The sequence below is a fragment of the Somniosus microcephalus genome, chromosome 9 (genome assembly GCF_052327205.1).
Source record: "Somniosus microcephalus isolate GS21.2 chromosome 9, FLI_Smic_1.0, whole genome shotgun sequence".
Taxonomy (NCBI): Eukaryota; Metazoa; Chordata; class Chondrichthyes; order Squaliformes; family Somniosidae; genus Somniosus; species Somniosus microcephalus.
The window spans coordinates 9197960-9222767 of record NC_140995.1 but is presented as its reverse complement, the minus strand read 5'-3'; the positions used below and the strand labels follow the sequence as shown (position 1 = coordinate 9222767).

General features: G+C 42.7%; 1 protein-coding gene across 4 annotated transcripts in view; it reads left to right on the top strand.

Annotated features, from left to right (window-relative positions):
* taf1b (TATA box binding protein (Tbp)-associated factor, RNA polymerase I, B) overlaps window positions 1-24808 on the top strand; it is a 102655-nt gene that overhangs the window by 38568 nt on the left and 39279 nt on the right. For all 4 annotated transcript variants that reach the window (XM_085996339.1, XM_085996336.1, XM_085996337.1 and 1 more), the window contains 3 exons: window positions 14289-14384; window positions 20190-20331; window positions 21398-21560. In XM_085996339.1, the coding sequence (XP_085852465.1) occupies window positions 14289-14384; window positions 20190-20331; window positions 21398-21560 (401 nt within the window). The remainder of the gene's footprint in view (window positions 1-14288; window positions 14385-20189; window positions 20332-21397; window positions 21561-24808) is intronic.

Here is a 24808-nt window from a genome sequence, read left to right as displayed (position 1 = left end):
GCCCTGCTGTAGCATCACTCATAGGCTGGCTTCGCTTTTGACCGTTACTCTTTCTGGAACATAACCTCCTCCAGCCCTACAACCCTCCGAGATCAGGCGGGATAGATACCGTTCTCTACAGCCGCGAAAGAGAGTCCTGAAAACTGTGTTGCCTGCCAGGGTTAAGGATATCTCCTCGTAGCTGGAGAAGGACTTGGAGGGGGTGGATCCAGTTGTCATGGTCCATGTAAGAACCAACGACGTAGGTAGAACTAAGAATGAGGTTCTGCTGAGGGAGTTTGAGAAGCAAGGGTCTAAATTAATAAGCAGAATCTCGAGGGTAATGATCTCTGGATTACTACCTGAGCCAAGCACAAATTGGCATAGGGTCAAGCAGATCAGAGAATTAAATGCATGGCTCAAAGAGTGGTGTGGGAAGAAGAGGTTTCCATGCATGGGGCACTGGCACCAGTACTGAGGAAAGAGGGAGTTGTTCCATCGGGATGGGCTCCACTTCAACCAGGCTGGGACCAGCGTCCTGGCGAATCGAATAATTCGGGCTTTAAACTAAAAAAGGGTGGGTGGGGGGGGTCAGGTGAGAAGAAATTTAGACATCTGATGAGAAAGGTCAAGGCAATAGAGCAGTTTAGCAATTTGGGTAAAAATGAGCAGTGTGTGTCAGGAAGAGACAGAGTTTAATAGCAGTGCAGCAGAGAATAAGGTCAAAGGGAATAATGGTAAAAAACTTAAATTGGCTCTTTATCTGAATGAATGAAGCATTCGTAACAAGATAGACGAACTTGTGGCACAAATAGAGATAAATGGGTTTGATAGTAATTACAGAGACGTGGTTGCAAGGTGACCAAGGTTGGGAACTAATTGTTCCAGGGTTTCGAAAAGACAGGCAGAATGGAAAAGGGGGAGTAGCCCTGATAATCAAGGATGACATAAGGACAGTAGAGAGAAAGGATCTCAACTCAGAAGATCAGGAAGTAGAATCAGTATGGGTGGAGATAAGAAATAAGAAGGGGCAGAAAACACTGGTGGGTGTCGTGTATATAGGCCCCCTAACAGTAGCTGTACCGTTGGACAGAATATTAATCACGAAATAGTAGGAGTTTGTAACAAAGATAATGCAATAATCGTGGGTGACTTTAATCTTCATAGACTGGACAAATCAAATTGGCAAAGGTAGTCTGGAGGGTGAGTTCATGGAATGCATTCGGGACAGTTTCCTAGAACACTATGTCATGGAGCCAACCAGGGAACGGGCTATTTTAGATCTTGCATTGTGTAATGAGACAGGGTTAATTAGCAATCTCATAGTAAAGGATCCTCTGGGGCAGAGTGATCATAATATGATAGAATTTCACATTAAGTTTGAGAGTGACATGCCTAAGTCCGAAACTAGAGTCTTAAGCTTAAATAAAGCCAATTACATGGGTATGAGGGGCAAGTTGGCTAAAGTAGATTGGAAAAATAGATTAAAAGGTATGGCGGTAGATAAGCAGTGGCTAGCATGTAAAGAAATATTTCATAATTCTCAAAAATACATTCCATTGAGAAACAAAAACGCCACGGGAAAAGTGATCCAACCGTGGCTAACTAAAGAAGTTAAGGATAGCATTAGATTGAAAGAAGAAGCTTATAATGTTGCGAAGAATAGTAGTAAGCCTGAGGATTGGGAGAGTTCCAGAAACCAGCAAAGGATGACCAAAAAATTGATAAAGGGAAAAAATAGAATGAGAGAAAACTAGCAAGAAATATAAAAGCAGATTGTAAGAGCTTCTACAAGTATGTAAAAAGGAAGAGAGTAGCAAATGTTAATGTTGGTCCCTTAAAGGTTGAGACTGGAGAAATTATTATGGGGAATAAGGAAATGGCACAAACGTTAAACAAATATTTTGTATCTGTATTCACAGTTGAAGACACAAAAAGCAAAACAAAAATGGTGGGGGTCTAATGAGGGTGAGGAACTTAACGTAATTAATATAAGTAGAGAAAAAGTACTAGAGAAACTCATGGGACTAAAAGCTGACAAATCCCCTGGACCCGACAGCCTACATCCTAGGGTTCTAAAAGAGGTGGCTGAAGAGATAGTTTTGATTGGTCCCAGCGGATTGGAAGGTTGCAAATGTAACACTGCTACTCAAGAAAGGAGGGAGAGAGAAAACAGAACTACAGGCTGGTTAACCTGACATCAGTCTTTGGGAAATTGCTGGAATCCATTGTTAAGGAAGTGGTCTCAGGGCACTTAGAAAATCATAACATGATTAGGCCGAGTCAACATGGTTTTATGAAAGGGAAATCGTGTTTGACAAATGTATTAGCGTTTTTTGAGGATGTAACTAGCAGGGTAGATAAAGGGGAACCAGTGGATGTAGTATATTTGGATTTCCAAAAGGCATTCGATAAGGTGCCACATAAAAGGTTATACAAGATTAGGGCTCATGGGGTTGGAGGTAATATGGTAGCATGGATAGAGGATTGGTTAATGGAGAAAAAACAGTAGGGATAAACGGGTCTTTTTCAGGTTGGCAGGCTGTAACTAGTGGGGTGCCGCAAGGATCAGTGTTGGGGCCCCAGCTATTTACAATCTATATTAATGACCTAGATGAAGGGACCGAGTGTAATGTATCCAAGTTTGCTGATGATACAAAGCTAGGTGGGACTGTAAGCTGTGAGGAGAACAGAGTCTGCAAAAGGATATAGATAGACTGAGTGAGTGGGCAGTAAGGTGGCAGATGGAGTATAATGTAGGGAAATGTGAGATTATTCACTTTGGTAGAAAGAATAGAAAAACAGAATATTTTTAAATGGTGAGAAACTTTCAAATGTTGGTGCTGAGAGATTTGGGTGTCCTAGTGCAAGAAACACAAAGCTTGCATGCAGGTACAGCAAGCAATAAGGAATGCAAAAGGCATGTTGGCCTTTATTGCAAGGGGGTTGGAGTATAAGAGTAAGGAAGTCTTGCTACAATTGTACAGGGCCTTGGTGAGACCACACCTGGAGTACTGTGCACAGTTTTGGTCTCCTTATCTAAGGAAGGATATACTTCCCTTGGAGGCGGTGCAACGGAGGTTCACTAGATTGATTCCTGGGTTGAGAGGGTTGTCCTATGAGGAGAGATTGTGTAGAATGGGCCGATACTCTCTGGAGTTTAGAAGAATGAGAAGTGATCTCATTGAAACATACAAGATTCTGAAGGGAATAGACAGGATAAATGCTGAAAGGTTGTTTCCCCCTGGCTGGAGTGTCTAGAACTAGGGGGCATAGTCTCAGATAAGGGGTAGGCCATTTAAGACTGAGATGAGGAGGAATTTCTTCACTCAGAGGGTTGTGAATCTTTGGAATTCTCTACCCCAGAGGGCTGTGAATGCTGAGTCTTTGAGTATATTCAAGGCTGAGAGCGATAGATTTTTGGACTCGTGGGGAATCAAGGGATATGGAGATCGGGCGGGAAAGTGGAGTTGAGGTCGATGATCAGCCATGATCTTATTGAATGGCGGAGCAGGCTCGAGGGGCCGTGTGGCCTACTCCTGCTCCTATTTCTTATGTTCTTATCTCTACGATGCTCCAATTTGGGCCGCTTGCGCATCCCGCTCCACCATTGGCGGCCGTGCCTTCAGCTGCCTGGGCCCTAAGCTCTGGAATTCCCTCCCTAAACCTCTCCGTGTCTCTACCTCTCTTTCCTCCTTTTAAGATGCTCCTTAAAACCTACCTCTGACTGAGCTATTGGTCACCTGCCCTAATATCTCCTTATGTGGCTCGGTGTCAAATTTTGTTTGATAATTGCACCTATGAAGCGCTTTGGGAAGCTTTACTATGTTAAAGGTGCTATATGAATGCAAGTTGTTGTTGGTTTTGACTTCTGGCCAATTAATTTCCTCCTTTCAGATAACATAACCTGTAAGCCAGTGTTCAACACTCTTCAATGTACCAGTGTAATTAAACCGCAACAGACCAGGAAAGATTGAAATTAGGTGTTAGAATGGCTGTTAATTTATTGGAACGTTGTTTGTGCTACAAGCAAACACAAAATATAAACCCATATAGCAGCAATGGCTACAATTCAACTGCATATGTAGAATTTAGGAACAGTCAGTAGCAATGTTCCCCCTAATTTTTTTTGGGTGTGTGGTCCCTTTAAGCCCATGCGCGAAACTTAACATTGGAAAGGCCGGTCCCGGACTGTGCAGGGCCAGCAGAGTATGGATGATGTGTTTTTTTCTCTCTTGGGGAGGGGGAGGTTAAAGTTTCTTGCCTGGTCTGCTGTGGGATCCCGAGAGGCGAGAGAATACGTCGCCGTGTAACTCTTTCTTGGCGATAATGAATCAAATGCAAAAATGTAGCAAAATCAGAAGAAGAGGCAGAAGGAAACCTCGGACAGGGGAGATACGCCGAAGCACATGATCGCGAACATCTGCAGCACTATTTGCGTACGATACGAGAAGCCTCTTTCAACAACTTTTTTTTTGTCTTGGAGTATTTGTTTTGATTTTTTTTTTTCCCCTCGCTTGCGAAGTTGTTGTGAAGGCTATGGTGACCCCTCCCAGCAAATTGTTCAGCTCTTTGTCGTGTGGATGGCGAGCTGCAGGTGATGGGAGGCGATCTTGGTCGTCGTCTTGTTGTGGGCTGCGTTGCCTGCCAGCTCCAGGATCTCGGCGGTCAGGTACTCGAGAACAGTGACCAGATAGACGGGGGCTCCGGCCCAGACAACGTTTAGCATAGTGACCCTTGCGCAGTAGCCGGTGAATGCGGCCGACATGAAATTGGAGACCGGCTCTGGATGAACAAGTCTTTGATTTGGCACGTCCTTTCCTTTCTCGCCAGTTTTATCGCGACCAGACATCCTGCTAAAACTCTCAACAACTCTTAATGGCTGAGCTTGGCTCCTCGACAGCTGCTGCCTGCAGCACGTGCTGCTTCTCAGAGGGCGACACAACACTTCGCTCGTTGAGAACCCCTGACCTAACCCACGTGTCCCCAGCAGCCAATTACAAGAGGCAGTGAGCAAGATTAATACAGCCAAAATAATAATTAAGACTTATGAATGGCATCGTGAGTTGGGGAGAATTTTCATTAAAAATCGCGTGTCTCGCGATTAAATTGCAGAAGTTGGCATTACTGATACTGCCACTTTCCCCTTAATTCCATGGGCTTCCAGCTTCTTAATAAGCCTCTGGTGTGGCACTTTGTTGAATGCCTTCCGCAAGTCCATATATGCACAACACTTACTGCACTACCTTGATCAAACTTCTCTGTTAACTCGTCAAAGAATTCAATCCAGTTCGTCGGACACGATTTGCCTTTAACAAATCCATGCTGGCTCTCCTTGATTAACCCATGCCTGTCCAAGTGAAAGTCCAATTTGTCCCTGATGATGGTTTCCAATAACTTTCCCACCACAGATGTGAAGCTGACTGGCCTGTAGTTTCCTGGTTTAGCCCTCTCCCCTTTCTTGAAAAGTGGTATAACATTAGCAACCCTCCAGTCCTCCAGCACTACTCCTGTATCCAATGAGGATTGAAAGATTGTGACCAATGCCTCTGCTATTTCTACCTTTGCTTCTTTCAGTAACCTAGGATGCATTCCCTCTGGACCAGGTGGCTTACCAACTTTCAATAATGCTGATTTTTTTTTAGTATGTCTTCTCTATCTGTTATTATCTTATCCATAACTTCCCTCTCTTTTAGTGTAACCTTCACATCATCCACTTCCTTTTGTGAAGACAGATGTAAAGTATTCATTTAATAATTTTGCCATGTCCTCTGCCTCCACATGAAGATTTCCCTTTGGGTCCTTAATAGGTTCAACTTTTTCCCTAGAAAACTGCTTACACTATATGTTTATAAAAAGTTTTAGGGTTCAATTTAATGTTGCCTGCTAATCTTTTCTTGTAACCTCTCTTTGTCTCCCATAATTAACTTTTTCAATTCCCTCCTGTACTTTCCATAATCTTCCTGTTTATTAACTGAATTTTGCTCCTGGCATTTGTCAAGCCTCCTTTTTCTGTCTTATTTTAACTTTTTTAAATTTCTTTTGTGATCCAGGGCACATTAGCTTTGGATGCTCTACCTTTTCCCTTCAAAGGAATCTGCCTAGTTTGTACCTGAACTATCTCTTCACTGTATGCCCTTCATTGCTGCGTTACTGCTTTACCCTGCAATCGCTTTTCCCAATCCACCTGTGCTAGGTCCCTACTGAAATGAGCTCTTCCCCAGTTTAGCAATTTTACCTTTGATATTTTCTGGTCTCGTTCTATAATTACTTTAAACTGATTATGTTGTGGTCACTGTTAGCTCGATGATCTCCTACTGTAACACGCTCCACTTGTCCTACTTCATTTCCCAGAACCAGATGCAACACTTCTCCCTTCCTTGTTCGACCGGAGACGTATTGATCGATAAAGTTCTCCTGTGCACATCTCGGAAATTATTCTCCTTCCCTAACCTTAGCACTGTGTTTATTCCCAGTCTATATTAGGGTAATTAAAGTCTCCTACTATTACTCTATTTTTGTTACACGCCTTTGAAATTTGCTGACAAATTTGCTCATTTCTCTCCTCCCTGTTGGGAGTTTTTTTATAGAGCTCCCAACAATGTAACCGCTCTCCCTCTGTTCCTCAACTCAAGCCAAATAGATTCAATCCTAGAGCCAGCTAGTAAATCCTTTCTATTTATAGCTGTAACATCATCCTTTATCAATACTGCCACGCCCTCTCCTCTTTTCCCTTCTCTAGCATTCCTGAATACTTGGTAACCAGGAATATTAAGAACCCATTCCTGGCCTTGTTTAAGCCATGTTAATGCAATCGCGTCATACAGGTTGGACCCCGGTAATCCGGCACCCTTGGGACCAGGCCGGTGCCGGACCATTGAAAATTCCGAACCACTGAAGGTTAAGTAAAACACCTAAAATAACAATATTAGGTACAATATTATGTTTGTTTATATCGCGGGAAACGGTGGCGCCACTGAGCGGCTGCTCCGCAAACTAAAGACCGCCGGTTTCAATTCGTGCCGGACCACTGAAGGTGCCGGACCGTCAGGTGCCGGATTACCGGGGTTCAACCTGTAATCCCACGTAGCAATTTGTACCTGCAGCTCACCTCCATATCCCTGCAGTTTTTTCTCCTTCAAGTATTTATCTAATCCCTTTTGAAAGCTATTATTGAATCTGTTTCCAATACCCTATCGGGCAGCGAATTCAAATTAACAGCCACTTGAAAATTAACAAGAGGCTGTTAATTTTCTCCCAGATTTTTCTTTCTAAAAGCTTCCCCACCACTGACGTTAAACTGACTGGCCTGTAATTGCCAGGTTTATCCTTCTCCCCTTTTTTGAACAAGGGGTGTAAGATTTGCAATCCTCCAGTCCTTTGGCCTCCACCCTTGTGTCGAAGGAGGATTGGCAGCTTGTGGCCAGCACTGTCGCAATTTCTACCCTTACTTCCTGCAGCAACCTAGAATGCATCCCATCCGGACCGGGTGACTTATCCACTTTAAGTACTGCCAGCCTTTCTGGTGCCTCCTTTTTATCTGTTTTTATCTCGTCCGGCATCCTGACAACCTTCTCATCTTCCTTGGTAAACACCGATGCAAAATACTCATTTAGTACCTCAGCTATGCCTTTTGCCTCCACCAGTAGATCTCCATTTTGGCCCATTATTGGCCCAGCTGCTCCACTGACGACCCGTTTACTGTTAATTTGCCTGCTGAAGACCTTTGGATTCCCTTTTATGTTGGCCACCAATCTATTCTCGTATTGTCTCTTTGCCCCTCTTACTTCCCTTTTCACTTCTCCTATGTGCTTTTTTTATATTCAGCCTGATTCTCCCTTATAATATCAAGCTGATAGCTGTCATACAACCCCTTTTTCTTCTTCATCCTACTCTCTAACTCCTTCATCATCTAGGGAGCTCTGGCTTTGGTTGCCCTCCCCTTCCCCTTGTGGGAATGTACCCAGACTGTACCCGAATCATCTCTTTAATGGCCTCCCATTACTCAATTACATTTCTGCCTGCCAGTCTTTGACTCCAATTTACCCAGGCCAGATCTCTCCTCAATTTGCTGAAATTAGCCCTCCTCCAGTTAAGTATTTTTATTCTAGATTTCTCCTTGTCCTGCTCCATAATTAATCTAAACCTATGATGCTATGATCACTCTTCCTGAGATGTTCCCCCAGTGTGACATTCTGCATTTGACTCACCTTATTCCCCAGGGCTAGATCCAGCAATGCCTCCTTCCTCATTGGGAAGGGAGCCTACGGATCAAGAATGTTCTCCAGAACACACTTCAGAAAATCCTCCCCCTCTGCCCTTAACACAATCACTACCCCATTCAATATTAGGGTAGTTAAAGTCTCCCATTATCACGACTCTATAGTCGATGCACCTCTCAGTAATTTTCCTGCAAATCTGCTCCTCTAGCTCCTTCCTACTATTTAGTGGCCTATAAAATACACCAAGTATCATAATAGCACCTTTATTGTTTCTTAACTCTAACCAAATAGATTCTATCTTTGACCCCTCAATGACTGTCTCTTTCTAGCACTGTAATATTTTCTTTAATTAAAACTGCTACCCCTCCTTTTTTCTCTTCCCTATCTTTCTTGAATACCTTGTTCCCAGGAATATTAAGCATCCAATCATCCCCCTTTTTAAGCCAGGTCTCCATTATCGCCACTATATCATTCCCCTGTGGCTATTTGCACCTGCAGCTCACCAACCTTATTAACCAAACTTTGTGCATTTACACACATGCACTCCAAACCTAACGGACCTCTGTATTTTCTATGATACCACCTAATTCTGTAGTATTTTTAACTCTAACTGCCTCTCCCAGTCTTCTGTGCACCTTGTTTCTGCTTTTTAATACTAATAATAATTTGTTAACTGGCCATAAATGTCATTGCTGCCGATGGGATCTTGCTGTGTGTATATTTTAGCTGCCATGTGTCTCTATAAAATGGTGACTACATTTCAAAGTAACTAATATGTGAAGTGCTTTGAGATGTTGCTGGGAGACTTGATAATGCACTATGGAAACGCAAGTTATTTCTGTCCTTTCCCCTAACTTTCCTTTCTCCCCCTTTCTTTACCTCCCTCAAGTCTTTCCTTTCTTCCATTCGCTTTCTTAAATTTCGATGGAAGGATGAATTGGAAGGGCTGAACGGCCTCTGATCTGTTATCTTCGAGTTAACGGCTGCTCATATTTTTCTTTTGGATTGGCCCTATATACAGCAGTCAAGTTTTTTTTTGTTGTCTTTGTGCTAGCACATAGCTTTTATCATTTGAGGATGTTTCCTGAAGATATACTGTGAAATCTAATATTTGTTAAATGTTCATATATGTCTTTTAAAATCCTTTCTATGCTACACTCAAAATTTTCATTTCTGGCTGGCATTCTGACCCACAAGACTAATGCTTTCTATTTGCTTATCACATTTTTGACCTAAACCAGTGCTAGACCAGATTACTTGTAATTATTAGAGATTAGGGTTAACGGATTACTGCCATTACAGGTGTAGAAGTTTTGAGGCATTTCAGGAACTCTCAACTGCATTGATGCTAAGTTAACTTTGATATATTGCGAAATGGATTCAAACATTTGCAGTTGCAATTTGGATTCAAATCACGAATATAAGATGACTGACCTCTAAATATGAATCACAGTGGATTCCACCCCACCCCTGTTCAGTGTAGGATCACTGTCTTCCTTTGCAGTTGCAATAAAGTCCAGCCTGTCGCCGGTTCCCATAGTGGCTCAGCTGGTTAAGACAGTGAAACATAGAAGATAGGAGCAGGAGTAGGCCATTTGGCCCCTCGAGCCTGCTCCGCCATTCAATGAGATAATGGCTGATCATCCAAATTCAGTACCCTGTCCCTGCCTTCTCCCCATATCCCTTGATCCCTTTAGCCTTAAGAAATATATCTAACTCCTTCTTGAATATATTGAATGAATTGGCCTCCACTGCCTTCTGTGGTAGAGAATGCCACAGGTTCACCACTCTCTGGGTGAAGTAATTCCTCCTCATCTCTGTCCTAAATGGCTTACCCCTAATCCTTAGACTGTGACCCCTGGTTCTGGACTCCCCGGCCATCGGGAACATCCTTCCTGCATCTAGTCTGTCTAGTCCTGTTAGAATTTTATAAGTTTCAATGAGATCCCCTCTCATTCTTCTAAACTCCAGCGAGTATAAGCCCAATTGACCCAATCTCTCCTCATACGACCCAATCTCTCCTCAAAAACAGAAAGGCAGATTATTATCTGAATGGCAATAGATTGGGAGAAGGGGAAGTGCAACGAGACCTGGGTGTCCTTGTGCACCAGCCGCTGAAGGTAAGCATGCAGGTGCAGCAGGCGGTGAAGAAGGCAAATGGTATGTTGGCCTTCATAGCAAAAGGGTTTGAGTACAGGAGCAAGGATGTCCTGCTGCAGTTGTACAGGGCCTTGGTGAGACCACACCTTGAGTACTGTGTGCAGTTTTGGTCACCTTATCTGAGGAAGGATGTTCTTGCCATGGAAGGAGTTCAGCGAAGATTCACAAGGCTGATCCCTGGGATGGCAGGAATGACATATGAGGAGAGATTGGGTCGATTGGGATTATACTCGCTGGAGTTTAGAAGAATGAGAGGGGATCTCATCGAAACTTATAAAATTCTGACAGGTCTGGACAAACTAGATGCAGGTAGAATGTTCCCGATGGTCGGAGAGTCCAGAACCAGGGGTCATAGTCTACGGAGAAGGGGTAAGCCATTTAGGACAGAGATGAGGAAGAATTTCTTCACCCAGAGAGTGGTGAACCTGTGGAATTCTCTACCACAGAAGGCGGTTGAGGCCAAGTCTTTAAATATATTCAAGAAGGAGTTAGATATATTTCTTAGAGCTAAAGGGATCAAGGGATATGGGGAGAAGGCAGGGACCGGGTACTGAGTTTGGATGATCAGCCATGATCTCATTGAATGGCGGAGCAGGCTCGAGGGGCTGAATGGCCTACTCCTGCTCCTATCTTCTATGTTTCTATATGCGTAGTTGAGCTCTACAGAGCAGGAAGGTCGAGGGTTGGTTGGTTTTTCTTCTTTTGCTTGATATTGCGGTTCAGGGTGGTTTGCCCTGATTCATGACTATCAAAGAATATTGTTTCCAGTGGAAGGGCCTTTAACCAGGTTCAGCTATTTAAGGGGATGAAATTGCCACAGATACCTGCATCAGGGTAGCCTCATCTATAGGGTTGGTGTTACTGTTCACTCACCCAAGTTTTTGTGTGTACACCAAGGAATGCTATTAAAAATTGAAATGTGTTGGAATCCTGGGTTATAAAGGAATTTTCATACACAGTACGTAGTTATGAAAGAGAGGTGAGTGTTACTTCTATTACTTTGTGATTATCCCAAAAGGACAGCAGGATTCTGTCATATCTAATACTTCTGAAAAAGAAAAAAAATGAAGATTAGCACATTTATTTCCTTCTGGAAGATTGCATGCTTGATAATCATGGCACACTGCTCTGGTAATTGTTGAGAGAATGAGTGTTCCTCTGTGGGATGGGGCGGGGGGAACTCTTAACTAGTGGTGTTCCGCAGGGGTCAGTGCTGGGACCCCAAATCTTTAAAATCTATATTAACGATTTGGAGGAAGGGACCGAGTGCAACATATCCAAGTTTGCCGACAATACAAAGATGGGAGGGAAAGCAGTGAGTGAGGAGGACATAAAAAACCTGCAAAAGGACATAGACAGGCTAAGTGAGTGGGCAGAGATTTGGCAGATGGAATATAATGTTGGAAAGTGTGAGGTTATGCACTTTGGCAGAAAAAATCAAAGAGCAAGTTATTATCTAAATGGAGAGAAACTGCAAAGTGCTACAGTACAAAGGGATCTGGGGGTCCTGGTGCATGAAACACAAAAAGTTGGTATGCAGGTGCAGCAGGTGATCAGGAAGGCCAATGGAATCTTGGCTTTTATTGCAAGGGGGATGGAGTATAAAAACAGGGAAGTCTTGCTGCAGTTATACAGGGTATTGGTGAGGCCACACCTGGAATACTGCGTGCAGTTTTGGTTTCCATATTTAAGAAAAGATATACTTGCTCTCGAGGCGGTTCAGAGAAGGTTCACTCGGTTGATTCCAGAGATGACGGGGTTGACGTATGAGGAAAGGTTGAGTAGGTTGGGACTCTACTCATTGGAGCTCGGAAGAATGAGAGGCGATCTTATCGAAACATATAAGATTGTGAGGGGGCTTGATCGGGTGGATGCAGTGAGGATGTTTCCACTGATGGGTGAGATTAGAACTAGGGGGCATAATCTTAGAATAAGGGGCTGCCCTTTCAAAACTGAGATGAGGAGAAACTTCTTCACTCAGAGGGTAGTAAATCTATGGAATTTGCTATCCCAGAGAGCTGTGGAAGCTGCGACAGTAAATAAATTTAAAATGGAGATAGACATTTTCCTAGCAGATAAGGGAATTAGGGGTTACGGGGAGAGGGCAGGGAAGTGGACGTGAGTCTATGTTCAGATCAGCCATGATCCTATTGAATGGTGGAGCAGGCCCGAGGGGCTGTATGGCCTACTCCTGATCCTATTTCTTATGTTCTTAAAGGGACTGGTGACACTCTGATGTTTTCCAGTTGCCTATCTTGTGATATCAAGTTTTTATGACGGGGGTGGGGGAGAAAGAAAAGTATGTAGCATCCTTCACCATTTAAAAAAATTCCAGCAGGGGGCACTCTTTGACTTTAAGATCGGGTTATTTAACTTATTGTACTCTACACATTTTATTTAATTTTAAATCTGTATGCATGGACTTATTTTTTTTCTTGAAGTTAATTTAGCAATAATTTTACAACATATTGACTAATTTTTGATTTTTTATTATCCATTTTAAATGGCATTTAGACAAATCGCTTTTCACACCAAATGTAAGCAGGTAGATAATAGCAAATGATATATTAATGCTAAAGCTAGTGGTTGTAAAACAGGTACTCCATACAGCTTGAATCCTTCTCCAATAATCCTATGAAATACAGGGTATAGAATAGCTATGTTACTTTGCTTGTTGAAAATGCTTGGAATTATCGCAGGAGTTCTAAAGCTCAAGGAAGACGTGAGACATACCTGATATCTTAAGTGCAATATTATGGTTCTCTGACCCATACAATGCAAAGTTTCAGACAAAATATCAGGTTTATAGGTTGCACTTCATTTTTGCAAGCATGAAACAGCGAAAGTAAAGTGCTCAATATACAGAGGAGACCCCAGCAATGATGTCCGTTACAAATCAGGAAAATAGAGTGCTAAAGTGAGTTGTATTTCTGAACTTATTCCATTGAGTCCCAGTATAAATACTGCAGAATATGCTCGATTTGAGGAATAGATGGATCTTCAGTGAGCAGTGATGTTCTCTCTGGTTAATGTATTTGTTTAAGGTAAAATCGGAAGTAAATTAGTAGCTCCCTTGAGGACCATTGTTTGGGGGAGGGGCAGTAAATAGTCTGGGCTACACTCTAGCTGCACTAGGCTTTTGGAATCTTCACGTGTTCGGTAGTTAGCTTTGACTACTACAATGCAAAGGGCAGGATTTAAAAACAATGTGGTTGATTAATTAAATTCCCTACACTAAAAGTGGCAAAGTGGACAATTGCACATTTCTTATTTTCGCCTCGTTGCAGACAATACAGGAGGTATCTGCTTCCTGATACCTCAGCTAGAGGCGGTCCATTGAACATTTTGAGTTTGATTTCCAGTCTGCGCTGAGTTAGGTGACCACAAATATGCTACAGTAGTTTCTGTGTCCCTGAGATAGGCAGGGAAATTAAGACAGGGTTCCCACTCTTGATTGGAATCCAGTAATCCCTGCTGGAAAGTGTCTGTGTGCATGTCTGGTAAGGACTGGATTGGGCTGTGGCCTGGATGTGATGGCGCCCACAGTTGAATAACCTATCTAAATTTGCATATGAAGAATGGCCATGAGGATGAGCTACCAAAGGATGACCAGTGTCTCTGGAACTGTATCCTAGCAGGAGGCAATGCACACTAGTTCTCCAACTTTGCAGTGCTGATCTGTAAAACATCACTGGGAAATTTGCTAGAATGGTTCTGGGTGAGTTAGTTGCCTCTGATTCTCATGGCTTCTTCCCATCCTGATTTTCTGCTCTGAATCTTTCCCAATAGAGTGAGATTGTGATCTCGAATGTTGTGGGAACTTGCATTCTAACCCTTCACTGTGCAGTGCAATTGAACACCAGTACACTGTCACTGAGCCACTCCCTGAATTGCAGCATAATGGATTAATGTATTTTTCTTCCCTAGGATGAAATTCTGTGCAATATTTGGCGGCGTTACTTGCAAAAAAGTCAACAGGCCTACACGAACAAACCAATTGATGACCATAGCAGAAACAGAACGGTAAGTCTGGTTAAACGAAAAATATTGGTGGTCTCAAATAAAAGTAAGAAAACTTCTGTGTTTTTGGCATTGAGTAGGAGCTGCTTAATTCCCAACTACATTTGGAAATATTTGACCTCTGTACTTAGAAATATAAATATGGAAATGGCCGTTTGGCCCTGTTAGTCCATGTTGGTGGTTATCTTCAACACAAGCAGTAGCCCTATTCCGTATGCCTGGCTTGTTCCCATATACCTTTATTTCTTTTCCCTCAATCACCTATTCTAATCTATTCTTCAATCTGGACATGGCCTCTGTTTCAATCACTAACTCTGGTAGTGCATTCCACAGTCTCACAACCCACTGTGTAAAAACTGCTGTCTGCCCTAAATCTCTTGCATTTAATCTTATATTTATATCTTCTCATTCTAGACCCTTCGATCACTGCAAACAATCTGTTTCTGCCTAACGTGGCCCATCCTTTCATAATTTTAAACACCACTAACCAATCACCTCTTTATCTTCTAATGAAAACTTTTGGTAGAGGTCGCGGGTTTGGGAGATTCTGTTGAAGAAGCCTTGGTGAGTTGCTGCAGTGCATCTTGTAGATGGTCCACACTGCAGCCACGGTACGCCGGTGGTGGAGGGAGTGAATGTTTAAGGTGGTGGATGGGGTGCTAATCAAGCGGGCTACTTTGTCCTGGATCTTGTGGTGTTGGAGCTATACTCATCCAGGCAACGGGAGAGCATTCCATCACACTTCTGATTTGTGCCTTGTAGGTGATGGAAAGGCTTTGGGGAGTCAGGAGGTGAGTCACTTGCTACAGAATACTCTGCCTCTGAGGTTAGATTTTCTCTTGTTAGAGATGATCTTTGCCTGGCACTTGCATGGCAAGAATGTTACTTGCCACTTATCAGCCCAAGCCTGGATGTTGCCCAGGTCTTGCTGCAAGCGGGTATGGATTGCTTCATTATCTGAGGAATTGCGAATGGACCGGAACACTCTGCAATCATCAGAGCACATCCCCACTTCTGACCACCTGATGGAGGGAAGGTCATTGATGAAGCAGCTGAAGATGGTTGGGCCTCGGACACTGCCCTGAGAAACTGCTGCAGTGATGGCCTTATCCACTTGAGGTGTTGCTTTTTAATGCCTTGTGAACCTGTGAATGCCTCTCTTCTTCCATATCACCCGTCTTTCTCCCATTCGAAGTATAATTTTTTTAACCAAAATGTACCACTTTACATTTACTGACACTGAATTCCATCTGCCACTGTTTTGCCCATTCCCTCATCTTGTGAATATCCCCTTGTAGATTCCTTTGGTCCTCAGAATTATTTACTGTTGTCTCCATATTGTAATTAGTATGGTCTTCAAATTTGGACAACACGCTCTGGCCCTACATCCAAATCATTGATGTACACGGTGAACAGAACCGGTCCCAGAACAGAACCCTGTAAGACACTGCTACCCACTTCCAACCAGTCTTGGAATCTGTCCTCAACCTCTACTCCCTGGTTCCTTTCTTCTAACCAATACTCTTTCCTTAACTGCATTACTTTTAATTTTCTTCAATAGTCTCTGTGGTATCTTGCCAAATGCTTTCTGTTACTTCACTACATTTCCCCGATCCATCACATCTGTCACCTCCTCAAAGAACTCCATCAGGTTTGTCAAGCACAATCATCCCTTCTGAAATCTGTGATGGCTGCTTCTTTACCTAGTTACTTAGTCATTTTCTTCTTTAATTAAAGATTTCAACCTTTTCTCTATCACAGCTGTTAACCTAACCACCCTGTAATTATCCTATTGAATTGTGTATCAATTTTTGCATAATGAAAGTTGTCCCAGCACAATTTTGGCCAGTTTAATTTTGTATAAAGCAAAAACATTAATATTTGGATTTGCTGTATTCCATATACCTGAAAAAAGCAATGGCCTTTGACATGAATCAGTCATTCATGAAAGAAAGACTTATGAAATAATACTGAGCGGCCTACGGGTGGCGCTGTCCAGGGAGAGTATAAATTCTTGGGCACGGGCCCAGCTTGCGCAGGACATTCTTAACAGGAACTAGTGAAGGACACAACTAGACCTCCATGTTGTAAAACAGTTGATTAAAGCTTTGTTTAACGCTTAGACCAAGTGCCTAGTAGTTTTCTTACGTCACCCTTTTTATAAAAAAATATATATATATATATGTATTGGCTCTACTTTCTCTAGATCTAAAAGATTATTGCTATTGCCCTTTAGTGCAGTTTTTGGAAGTTTCCTGTGCTACAAGGGAACGCTCTAAATAGGTCCTTACTTTTGGAAGGAATCAAAACAATCTTCTGTCAGAAGTCATTAAATACTGGATAAAAAACTCTCTCGGGATTATTGTGTGTGCTGCTTTTGTCCAGATATAGGAATACCAATAGAGCAGAGTAAAATACCTGGTGTAGCACACTATACTCTAATATGTAGATCTATTTCTTGTTTTGGTTACATGCATGTTTTTACATGTTTGGACATGAATCAAACGCAATCCCTGCCATTCAAAAACCTTGCAGGAGGTTGATTCCAGCAAGTGCACTTTTTCCCCGCTGAAACAAAGTACCTACAATGAGCTGTACAGGGGCATAATATAGCCCTTTAAAAAGCAAGCTGTGGCTATAGAAACTGATGGCGCCAACAGGACACATTTTTTCTTTTAAGTACTTAGAATGTAATATGCTTTACATATTTTTTCACAAGGGCTAGGATAGAGTTAATTGATCAGATTGATTTGATGGAGCAATTAAGTTTACAAACTCGAGATTCCCCAGATCTTCCTTGAAGCTGAAGCAGCGTGTTTGTTCTATTTCTGTTTTTTAAACCGTCCATTCCTCTCTGGTACGCTCTGTACTTTAATTTCTGTTCTTTATAAAATTTATTTGGTGAGCACTGATTTTGATTAAACTTGAGTGGTAAGTTAATTTTATGCATTAATCAAGTCACTTAAAAATAAATTGGCAGATTTTCCTTAATTTACAGTGTAAAAAAAAAATCATCTGGTTGCAGCGCATAGAGAATGGGGAAGACCACATGACCGTGGCCAGGCATGCTCCATTACAGGTTTTCAATCCTTCCTACCTGATTTTTCTTTGTGCGCTGTGCTCAAATAATTCTTGAAACCCAAGTGCAATAAGAAAATCTACCCCAAAAAGTCTACACTGCAACATTTGGTTTTCATTTCCGGCCAGCGTATTGTGTAAATGAGCAGACCGCTCTGTACGTAATACCCCTGTGTTTGGCTCCGATGTCTCTGCCACAACTGTTCTTGAGCCAGCAGCTGGAAGCGCATGAGTATTTTGGTGCTCACCGTCCCTTCATTTTTTTTTTTCTCTTTTGTGCGAGGAAGTTTTTGGCATTCATTTAGTGCCTGTTCATTAGCAACTGCACAGCCTCACCACTTGGCAGTGTCAGGTCTTGGAGCTTTAACACTTGGCACAACTTTGCTGCCCGTAAACTAGCAAACAGAATCAGATATAACCATCTCAAACCAAATCAGATATAATAATCATAGATAAGCCCAGAAGCTGAATCCCAATGGATGAATCATTGCAGTAAGAAATCACGCGCTTCAGCAGTTAAGTTGCAGTTTTGTTTTGTTGACTGTATCCATTATTAACTGTTGGAAATTACCAAAAAGTAAGGATTAAATACAGTAGTAATTAACAGCAATTGTATATAATTAGTGGTTTTATTTAAAGATAAATAAATATATATAAAATACATTTTGAGTACACCTAATTTCATGAAGATGTTCCACAAACTACTGAAATATGCTTTCTGCATGTTAAACATGTTACGGTGCCAATTGAATTTGCATTTAAAAAAAGTGAAATAGGTTCGATATGTTTGAGGTTTCTTTAATTGCCCTTTAGACACCAGAAAGTTTGTGCAACAGTAATAAACTGAACACTGGGTGTGGTCTCCTTGCCATTTAAACTTGATTTTCATTTCTAATTTAACGTAAATTGGAGGTAGTCTTGTAAACTGTTGGATGTTAGTAACGAAATGGCATATGTGTGTGAAGGTGTCTCCTCACTGTTGTCTGTATAATTGATTGTTCCCAGTACAAGTTCACACTATGATAGTACTGAACTATCTACACAAATGACAAACATTTGAGGCTTTAATGGTGACATAACGCCTGTTTCTTCTCCATTGGCACCAAACCAACAATGTAAATGCAGTATAACAACAGAAAATGCTGGAAAAACTCAGCAAGTCAGGCAACATCCGTGGAGAGAAATTTGAGTTGACGTTTCGGGTTTGACCCTTCAAAACTGGAGAGAAAAGGAACTAGATCGAAGGCAGGGCTGCGATCGGACAAAAGAATAAAAGAACCAAAAGAAGTAAAAGAGATTAGAAGCTAGACGAGATGGTAATAGGCTGTGATTAGGTGTAAAGTGTACTGGCAGGGTAAAAGATAGCTGCCAGGTGTGAGAGAGAAACAAAAGGAAAGGGGGGGGGGGGGAAAGGAAAGGAGTGGAAAAATATAAGTGAAAATGAAATAGGGGCCGAGGTTATGATCTGAAATTGTTGAACTCAATATTGAGACCGGAAGGCTGCAGAGTGCCTAATCGGAAGATGAGGTGCTGTTCCTCGAGTTTACGTTGAGCTTCCGTGGAACAGTACAAGAGGCCAAGGACGGTGAGGTCCGAGTGGGAATGGAGCGGTGAATTGAAATGACAGGCGACCGGAAGCTCGGGGTCACCCTTACGGACTGAACGGAGGTGTTCCGCAAAGCGGTCACCCAATCTGCGTTTGGTCTCCCCAATGTAGAGGAGACCGCATCGTGAGCAGCGAATACAGTATACTAGATTGCGAGAAGTACAAGTAAATCGCTGTTTCACCTGGAAGGGGTGTTTGGGGCCCTGGACAGTGGGGAGGGGGGAGGTATAGGGGCAGGTGTTACATCTCCTCCGCTTGCACGGGAAGGTGCCAGGCGAAGGGGAAGGGCTGTTTGGGGTGATAGAGGAGTGGACTAGGGTGTCTCGGAGAGAGCGGTCCCTGCGGAATGCTGAAAGGGGAGGGGAGGGGAAGATACGTTTGGTGGTGGGATCACTTTGGAGGTAGCGGAAATGCCGGAGGATGATCCGTTGAATGTGGAGGCTGGTGGGGTGAAAGGTGAGGACAAGGGGAACCCTATCGTGGTTCCGGGAGGGAGGGGCAGGGGTGAGGGCAGAGGTGCGGGAGATAGAACTGACACGGTCGAGGGCGGTGTCAACCACGGTAGAGGGGAATCCTCGGTTGCGGAAAAAGGAAGACATGTCTGAAGCACTGGTGTGGAAGGTGGCATCGTCGGAGCAGATACGGCGGAGGCGGAGAAACTGGGAGAATGGAATAGAGTCCTTACAGGAAGCGGGGTGGGAGGAAGTGTAGTCCAGGTAGCTGTGGGAGTCAGTGGGCTTGTAGTAAATGCAGTGCTGCTACTGCAAAAGGAAACATTTGGCAGAGTAATAGAATAAGTTGTTTTACCCAACATGGTTCTAAATTAAATGGAGCAAATCATTGTTTAATAATATGTGACATTAAACAAAGGTGAATTGGAGAACAGAATTATGCAGAACAAGTAGGATGAAATTAAATGGATATAAACCAAGTAGGTTTCTTACAAAGCAAATATAGTTATGTGCTTTTATTTTTTTTAAGTCAGTATTCATAGGCTTATTAATTGCATTACCATATTGCCTAAGTAAGCTCCTGAAATTAAGTGCTTTCCATAAACTTAATTTTCTCTTATCGCCCTCCCCTTTCCAAATGCTGAAATTTAATAAACGTTTACTTTAATACAGATTTCAGAGGTCAGTTCTGGTTCATCAGGATTGGAGAGCGAGTCAGATTTGGCACTCTTGTGTGGATGGTCTTCATTGTCTGAAAGTGAAGCTGACAGTGTCTGTCAAGACAGCAGTATTCAATTATCCAATCCTGGATCAGGTATGAGACTCTGCCTGTATTTAATGTGTTTGGTGTTTGTGATATTTTACTGTTTCTATGCTAGACCATCTATCTCCTGCCATAAGATTACAACCTCTTTCTCATCTACTTATTCTCATTTCTCCTGCCCACACCCCCCCCCCCCCAATAACTGTGTACCTTGAGATCACTTCCTTGCAGTCATTCCCATGTAGGTTTGGTTTTCTTCATTTTTTAGTAATATATATACTCTTGGCATTCATGTGGATGGATTAGTATTAACAGACTTCTGTTTGGCAGTGGGTGTCATGGCAGACATTGACGACAAGAACCCTATGTGCAATTGTGTATGATGGTGTTCACGGTAACAAATTAATGGCTGTAATGATCAGTTGATGGGACATCATACAGTACTATGGTATATTCATCCATCCCAATTCAATGTTTTGCAAATAATGCAAAACAGCAAATTCTACTGTTTGCAGTAGAGTCCTGAAGTCTGTCTTGAGTTGTATAGAAATATTGATATGTTGTTCAGTTGTAAGTTTGTTTTAAAAGAGAGACCTCTTCATAGGGCAGTCCGAGAGAGCTGCAGGTTGGTGTACCAACCACACTGCACCAGATTGGTACGAACTATTTCACATCCATAATCTTCCACAGAGAATTCCCAATTTAATCTGATGTTCACCCACATGGAAAAAAGAAACATCTGAGCAAGATCAATTCCACTTAGTTCTTTATGGTTGGTTATCTCGTGGAATGGGCAGAGGTCAGCTGTTTTCTCTGGTTGTGGGAGAATGGTGTTTGTTTGAATTGGAAATTGAAAAAGCATCTTGTATGCATTGTAATGTTATTTTGAGTATGAGAGCCTGATGGAGCAGCTTGACGAAGCAGTGTGATCGATGATATGGTTTGTTTCTTGTACTGTGCTGTTAATTTTAGCTCTATTGCTGTAGTGAGGTGTTGAGGCAGGCTAGGAGTGTCTCTCTGAATGTGGTGGAAGAATTGTTGGGGAGAGTCTCGTGGACTGGAGGGATTTCATGTCTTCAAAATAATACATAAATATTGTGATGCATTTCTTTGTTAGAGGATGAAGCAACATCAATACAGTCAGGATCTATTGATGGACGTCTATATCTACGTGCTGCATGTCATAAGGGATTATTGATGTCCATGCCTATGACGCTGGCATTTTGTTATCTGGCGCTGCTATGGCTTCGAGAATCAATTACTCTTGCAGACCTCCTACGGTAAGGCAGTGGCACTCACTTTTCACCTTTTATAGAACTGTTATTGCTACATTAACTGTTTCATATTAAAAGTGAAATGTTCAAGTTGATTTTTTAGTAAACTAATGGATCTTCTGTGGCATTATTCACTGTAAATCGGATAGTACACTATTCTAAGGACAGGAACATTGCATCAAGCAATGCATAATTCTGCTACTGAAATGCAGTTGTATTTTAGCTGAATTGCCTCCAAGGTCATAAAGTCTCATTCCTGTAAGGAACTGTAGCTTGAGGTCAAGCAGGGTTTAATTGCTGTTTGCAGATTGAAAGATGCGTGTAAATTCCCAGGTCAGGAAAAAAAAAAGTATGGAATGACTGCATTTATTTTTAAATGTACTTTTGACACTTTGGAGTGTGATGGTCACTCTCAAAACTGTTTTGTATATGTAGATAGATAGAAATATCAAGAAAGTTAACGGTTTGTAAAGACAGTTTCCTCTTCCTTTTAAAGGTTGTTGAAATATTAATGATACTACAAGATCATGCAAAGCCTTGTGAGAGGCTTGTTTTCTATGCCCCTGTTACCTCCCGACTCGATTATTCCAATGCTTTCCTGGCCGGCCTCCCACCTTGCACCCTCCCTAAACTCGAGCCTCGAGCTCATCCAAAACTCTGCTGTCCATATCCTAACTCGCACTTAGTTCTGTTCACCCATCACCCCTGTGCTCGCTGACGTATATTGGCTCCCGATCCGGCAATGCTTCGATTTTAAAATTCTCATCTTTTTTTTTCAAATCCCTCCATGGCCTCGTACCTCCCTATCTCTGTAAACTCCTACAACCCTCCAAGATCTCTCCGCTCCTCCAATATGGCCTGTTGCTCACCTCCGATAATCATCGCTCCACCATTGGCGGTGTGCCTTCAGCTGCCTAGGCCGTAAGCTGTGGATTCCCTCCGTAAACCTCTCTCTCTCTCTCTCTCTCTCTCTCTCTCTCTCTCTCCCCTCCTTTAAGATGCTCCTTGAAGCCTACCTCTTTGACCAAGCTTTTGGTCACCACCTAATATCTCCTCATGTGGCTCGGTGTCGGATTTTGTTGATATTACTCCTGTGAAGGGCCTTGTTTTATTTCACTATGTTAAAGGTTCTATATAAATGCAAGTAGTTTTTATTAAACTGTTGTTTTCAGAACTTCTGATCCTCCCAGAGTCTCCTACCGTACTGCCATCCAATGTGTATAGTGGAGGACATTTTGTGAGCTAGTTAGCGACTGAATAGGAAAATCTCAAATATCAGAACTACCTTAATAGACTCTTTAGATTATTATCCTCAAGAATTATTTAATTGTAACTGGAAAAAGCTGTACAAAAATAAGAATCAGATTCCTTGTCGGGTTCAAGTCCTTTACAATTTAAAAGACCCATTGAGCTAGAACTTCAGTCCCATTGAGGTATATGCATTGGCTATTTTTTGTCTTTCACCGAGTTGGTGGGGATCACTGTGACTGATAATACCCTGAACTTTTCTATTTTAGTAAAGGGCCTCCAAGGCCACTATCAACCTGATGTTGTAGGAAGATGTTCTACTATTATCATTGGTCTTGACTAGATCAGTCGATGCTCAAGTTGCTGCCCTACCCTGCCTCTTATAGTATGATGGTGTGGGTGTTCTCAGCAGCGGGGTGGATCAAACCTATATTCTGTATTTTTCAGCCTTAAACAATATGCTTTTTCCATCTTGTAATAATATCTATAAAATGATTAGATTATTTCTCTAGTCATAGTCTTGGAGTAAATTAAGCATAGATAATTTTGGTCTCCTTACCTATGAAAGGATATACTTGCCTTGGAGGGAGTGCAACAAAGGTTGAGTAGACTAGGCCTATATTCTCTGGAGTTTAGAAGAATGAGAGGTGATCTCATTGAAACATACAAAATTCTTAAGGGGCTTGACAGGGTAGGTGCTGGGAGGATGTTTCCCCTGGCTGGGGAGTCTAGAACCAGGGGTCACAGTCTCAGAATAAGGGGTCGGCCATTTAGGACTGAGATAAGGAGAAATGTCTTCACTCAGAGGGTGGTGAATCTTTGGAATTCTCTACCCCAGAGGGCTGTGGAGACTCAGTCGTTGAGTATATTCAAGACAGAGATCGATAGATTTTTGGATACTAAGGGAATCGAGGGATACAGGGATAGTGCGGGAAGGTGGAGATGGGGTCGAAGATCAGCCATGATCTTATTCAATGGCAGAGCAGGCTCGAAGGGCCGAATGGCCGACGACTCTTATTTCTTATGATCTTGTGTTCTTATTATAGGAACGTTTTTAATAGTTTGTGTTGAAATTCTCGTGCAGTTTTTGTAAATTATTTAAGTGCACTTTTATTTTGAAACATCATTTTGTTTTGTGTCGTCGCATCTGTTCTGCTGATGCCACCTTCCATACTAGTGCTTCCGATAGTCTGTCTTTTTCCTCAACCGAGGATTCCCCTCTACCGTGGTTGACACGGCCCTCGACTGTGTCTGTTCCATTTCCCGCACTTCTGCTCTCACCCCTTCCCCTCCCTCCCAGAACCACGATAGGGTTCCCCTTGTCCTCACCTTTCACCCCACCAGCCTCCACATTCAACGGATCATCCTCAGCCATTTCCACCACCTCCAGCGTGATCCCACCACCAAACACATCTTCCCCTCACCTCCCCTTTCAGCATTCCGAAGGGACCGCTCCCTCCGCGACACCCTAGTCCACTCCTCTATCACCCCCCAGCACCCCATCCCCTTCGCCTGGCACCTTCCCGTGCAAGAGCAGGAGATGCAACACCTGCCCTTTTACCTCCTCCCTTCCTACGGCCCAGGGCCCCAAACACTACTTCCAGGTGAAACAGCGATTTACTTGTACTTCTTGCAATTTAGTATACTGTATTCGCTGCTCACGCTGCGGTCTCCTCTACATTGGGGAGACCAAACGCAGATTGGGTGACCACTTTGCAGAACACCTCCGTTCAGTCTGTAAGAGTGACCCCGAGCTTCCGGTCGCCTGTCACTTTAACTCTCTGCTCCACTCCCACTCTGACCTCTCTGTCCTCTGCCTCTTACACTGTTCCAATGGAGCTCAACGTAAGCTCGAGGAACAGCACCTCATCTTTCGATTCAGCACTTTACAGCCTTCTGGACTCAACATCGAGTTCAACAATTTCAGACCATAACCTCGGCCCCTATTTTTTTCCACATGGCAGCTGTTGATGTCTCTGCCATTCCCATTTGCACCTCTTCCAGAC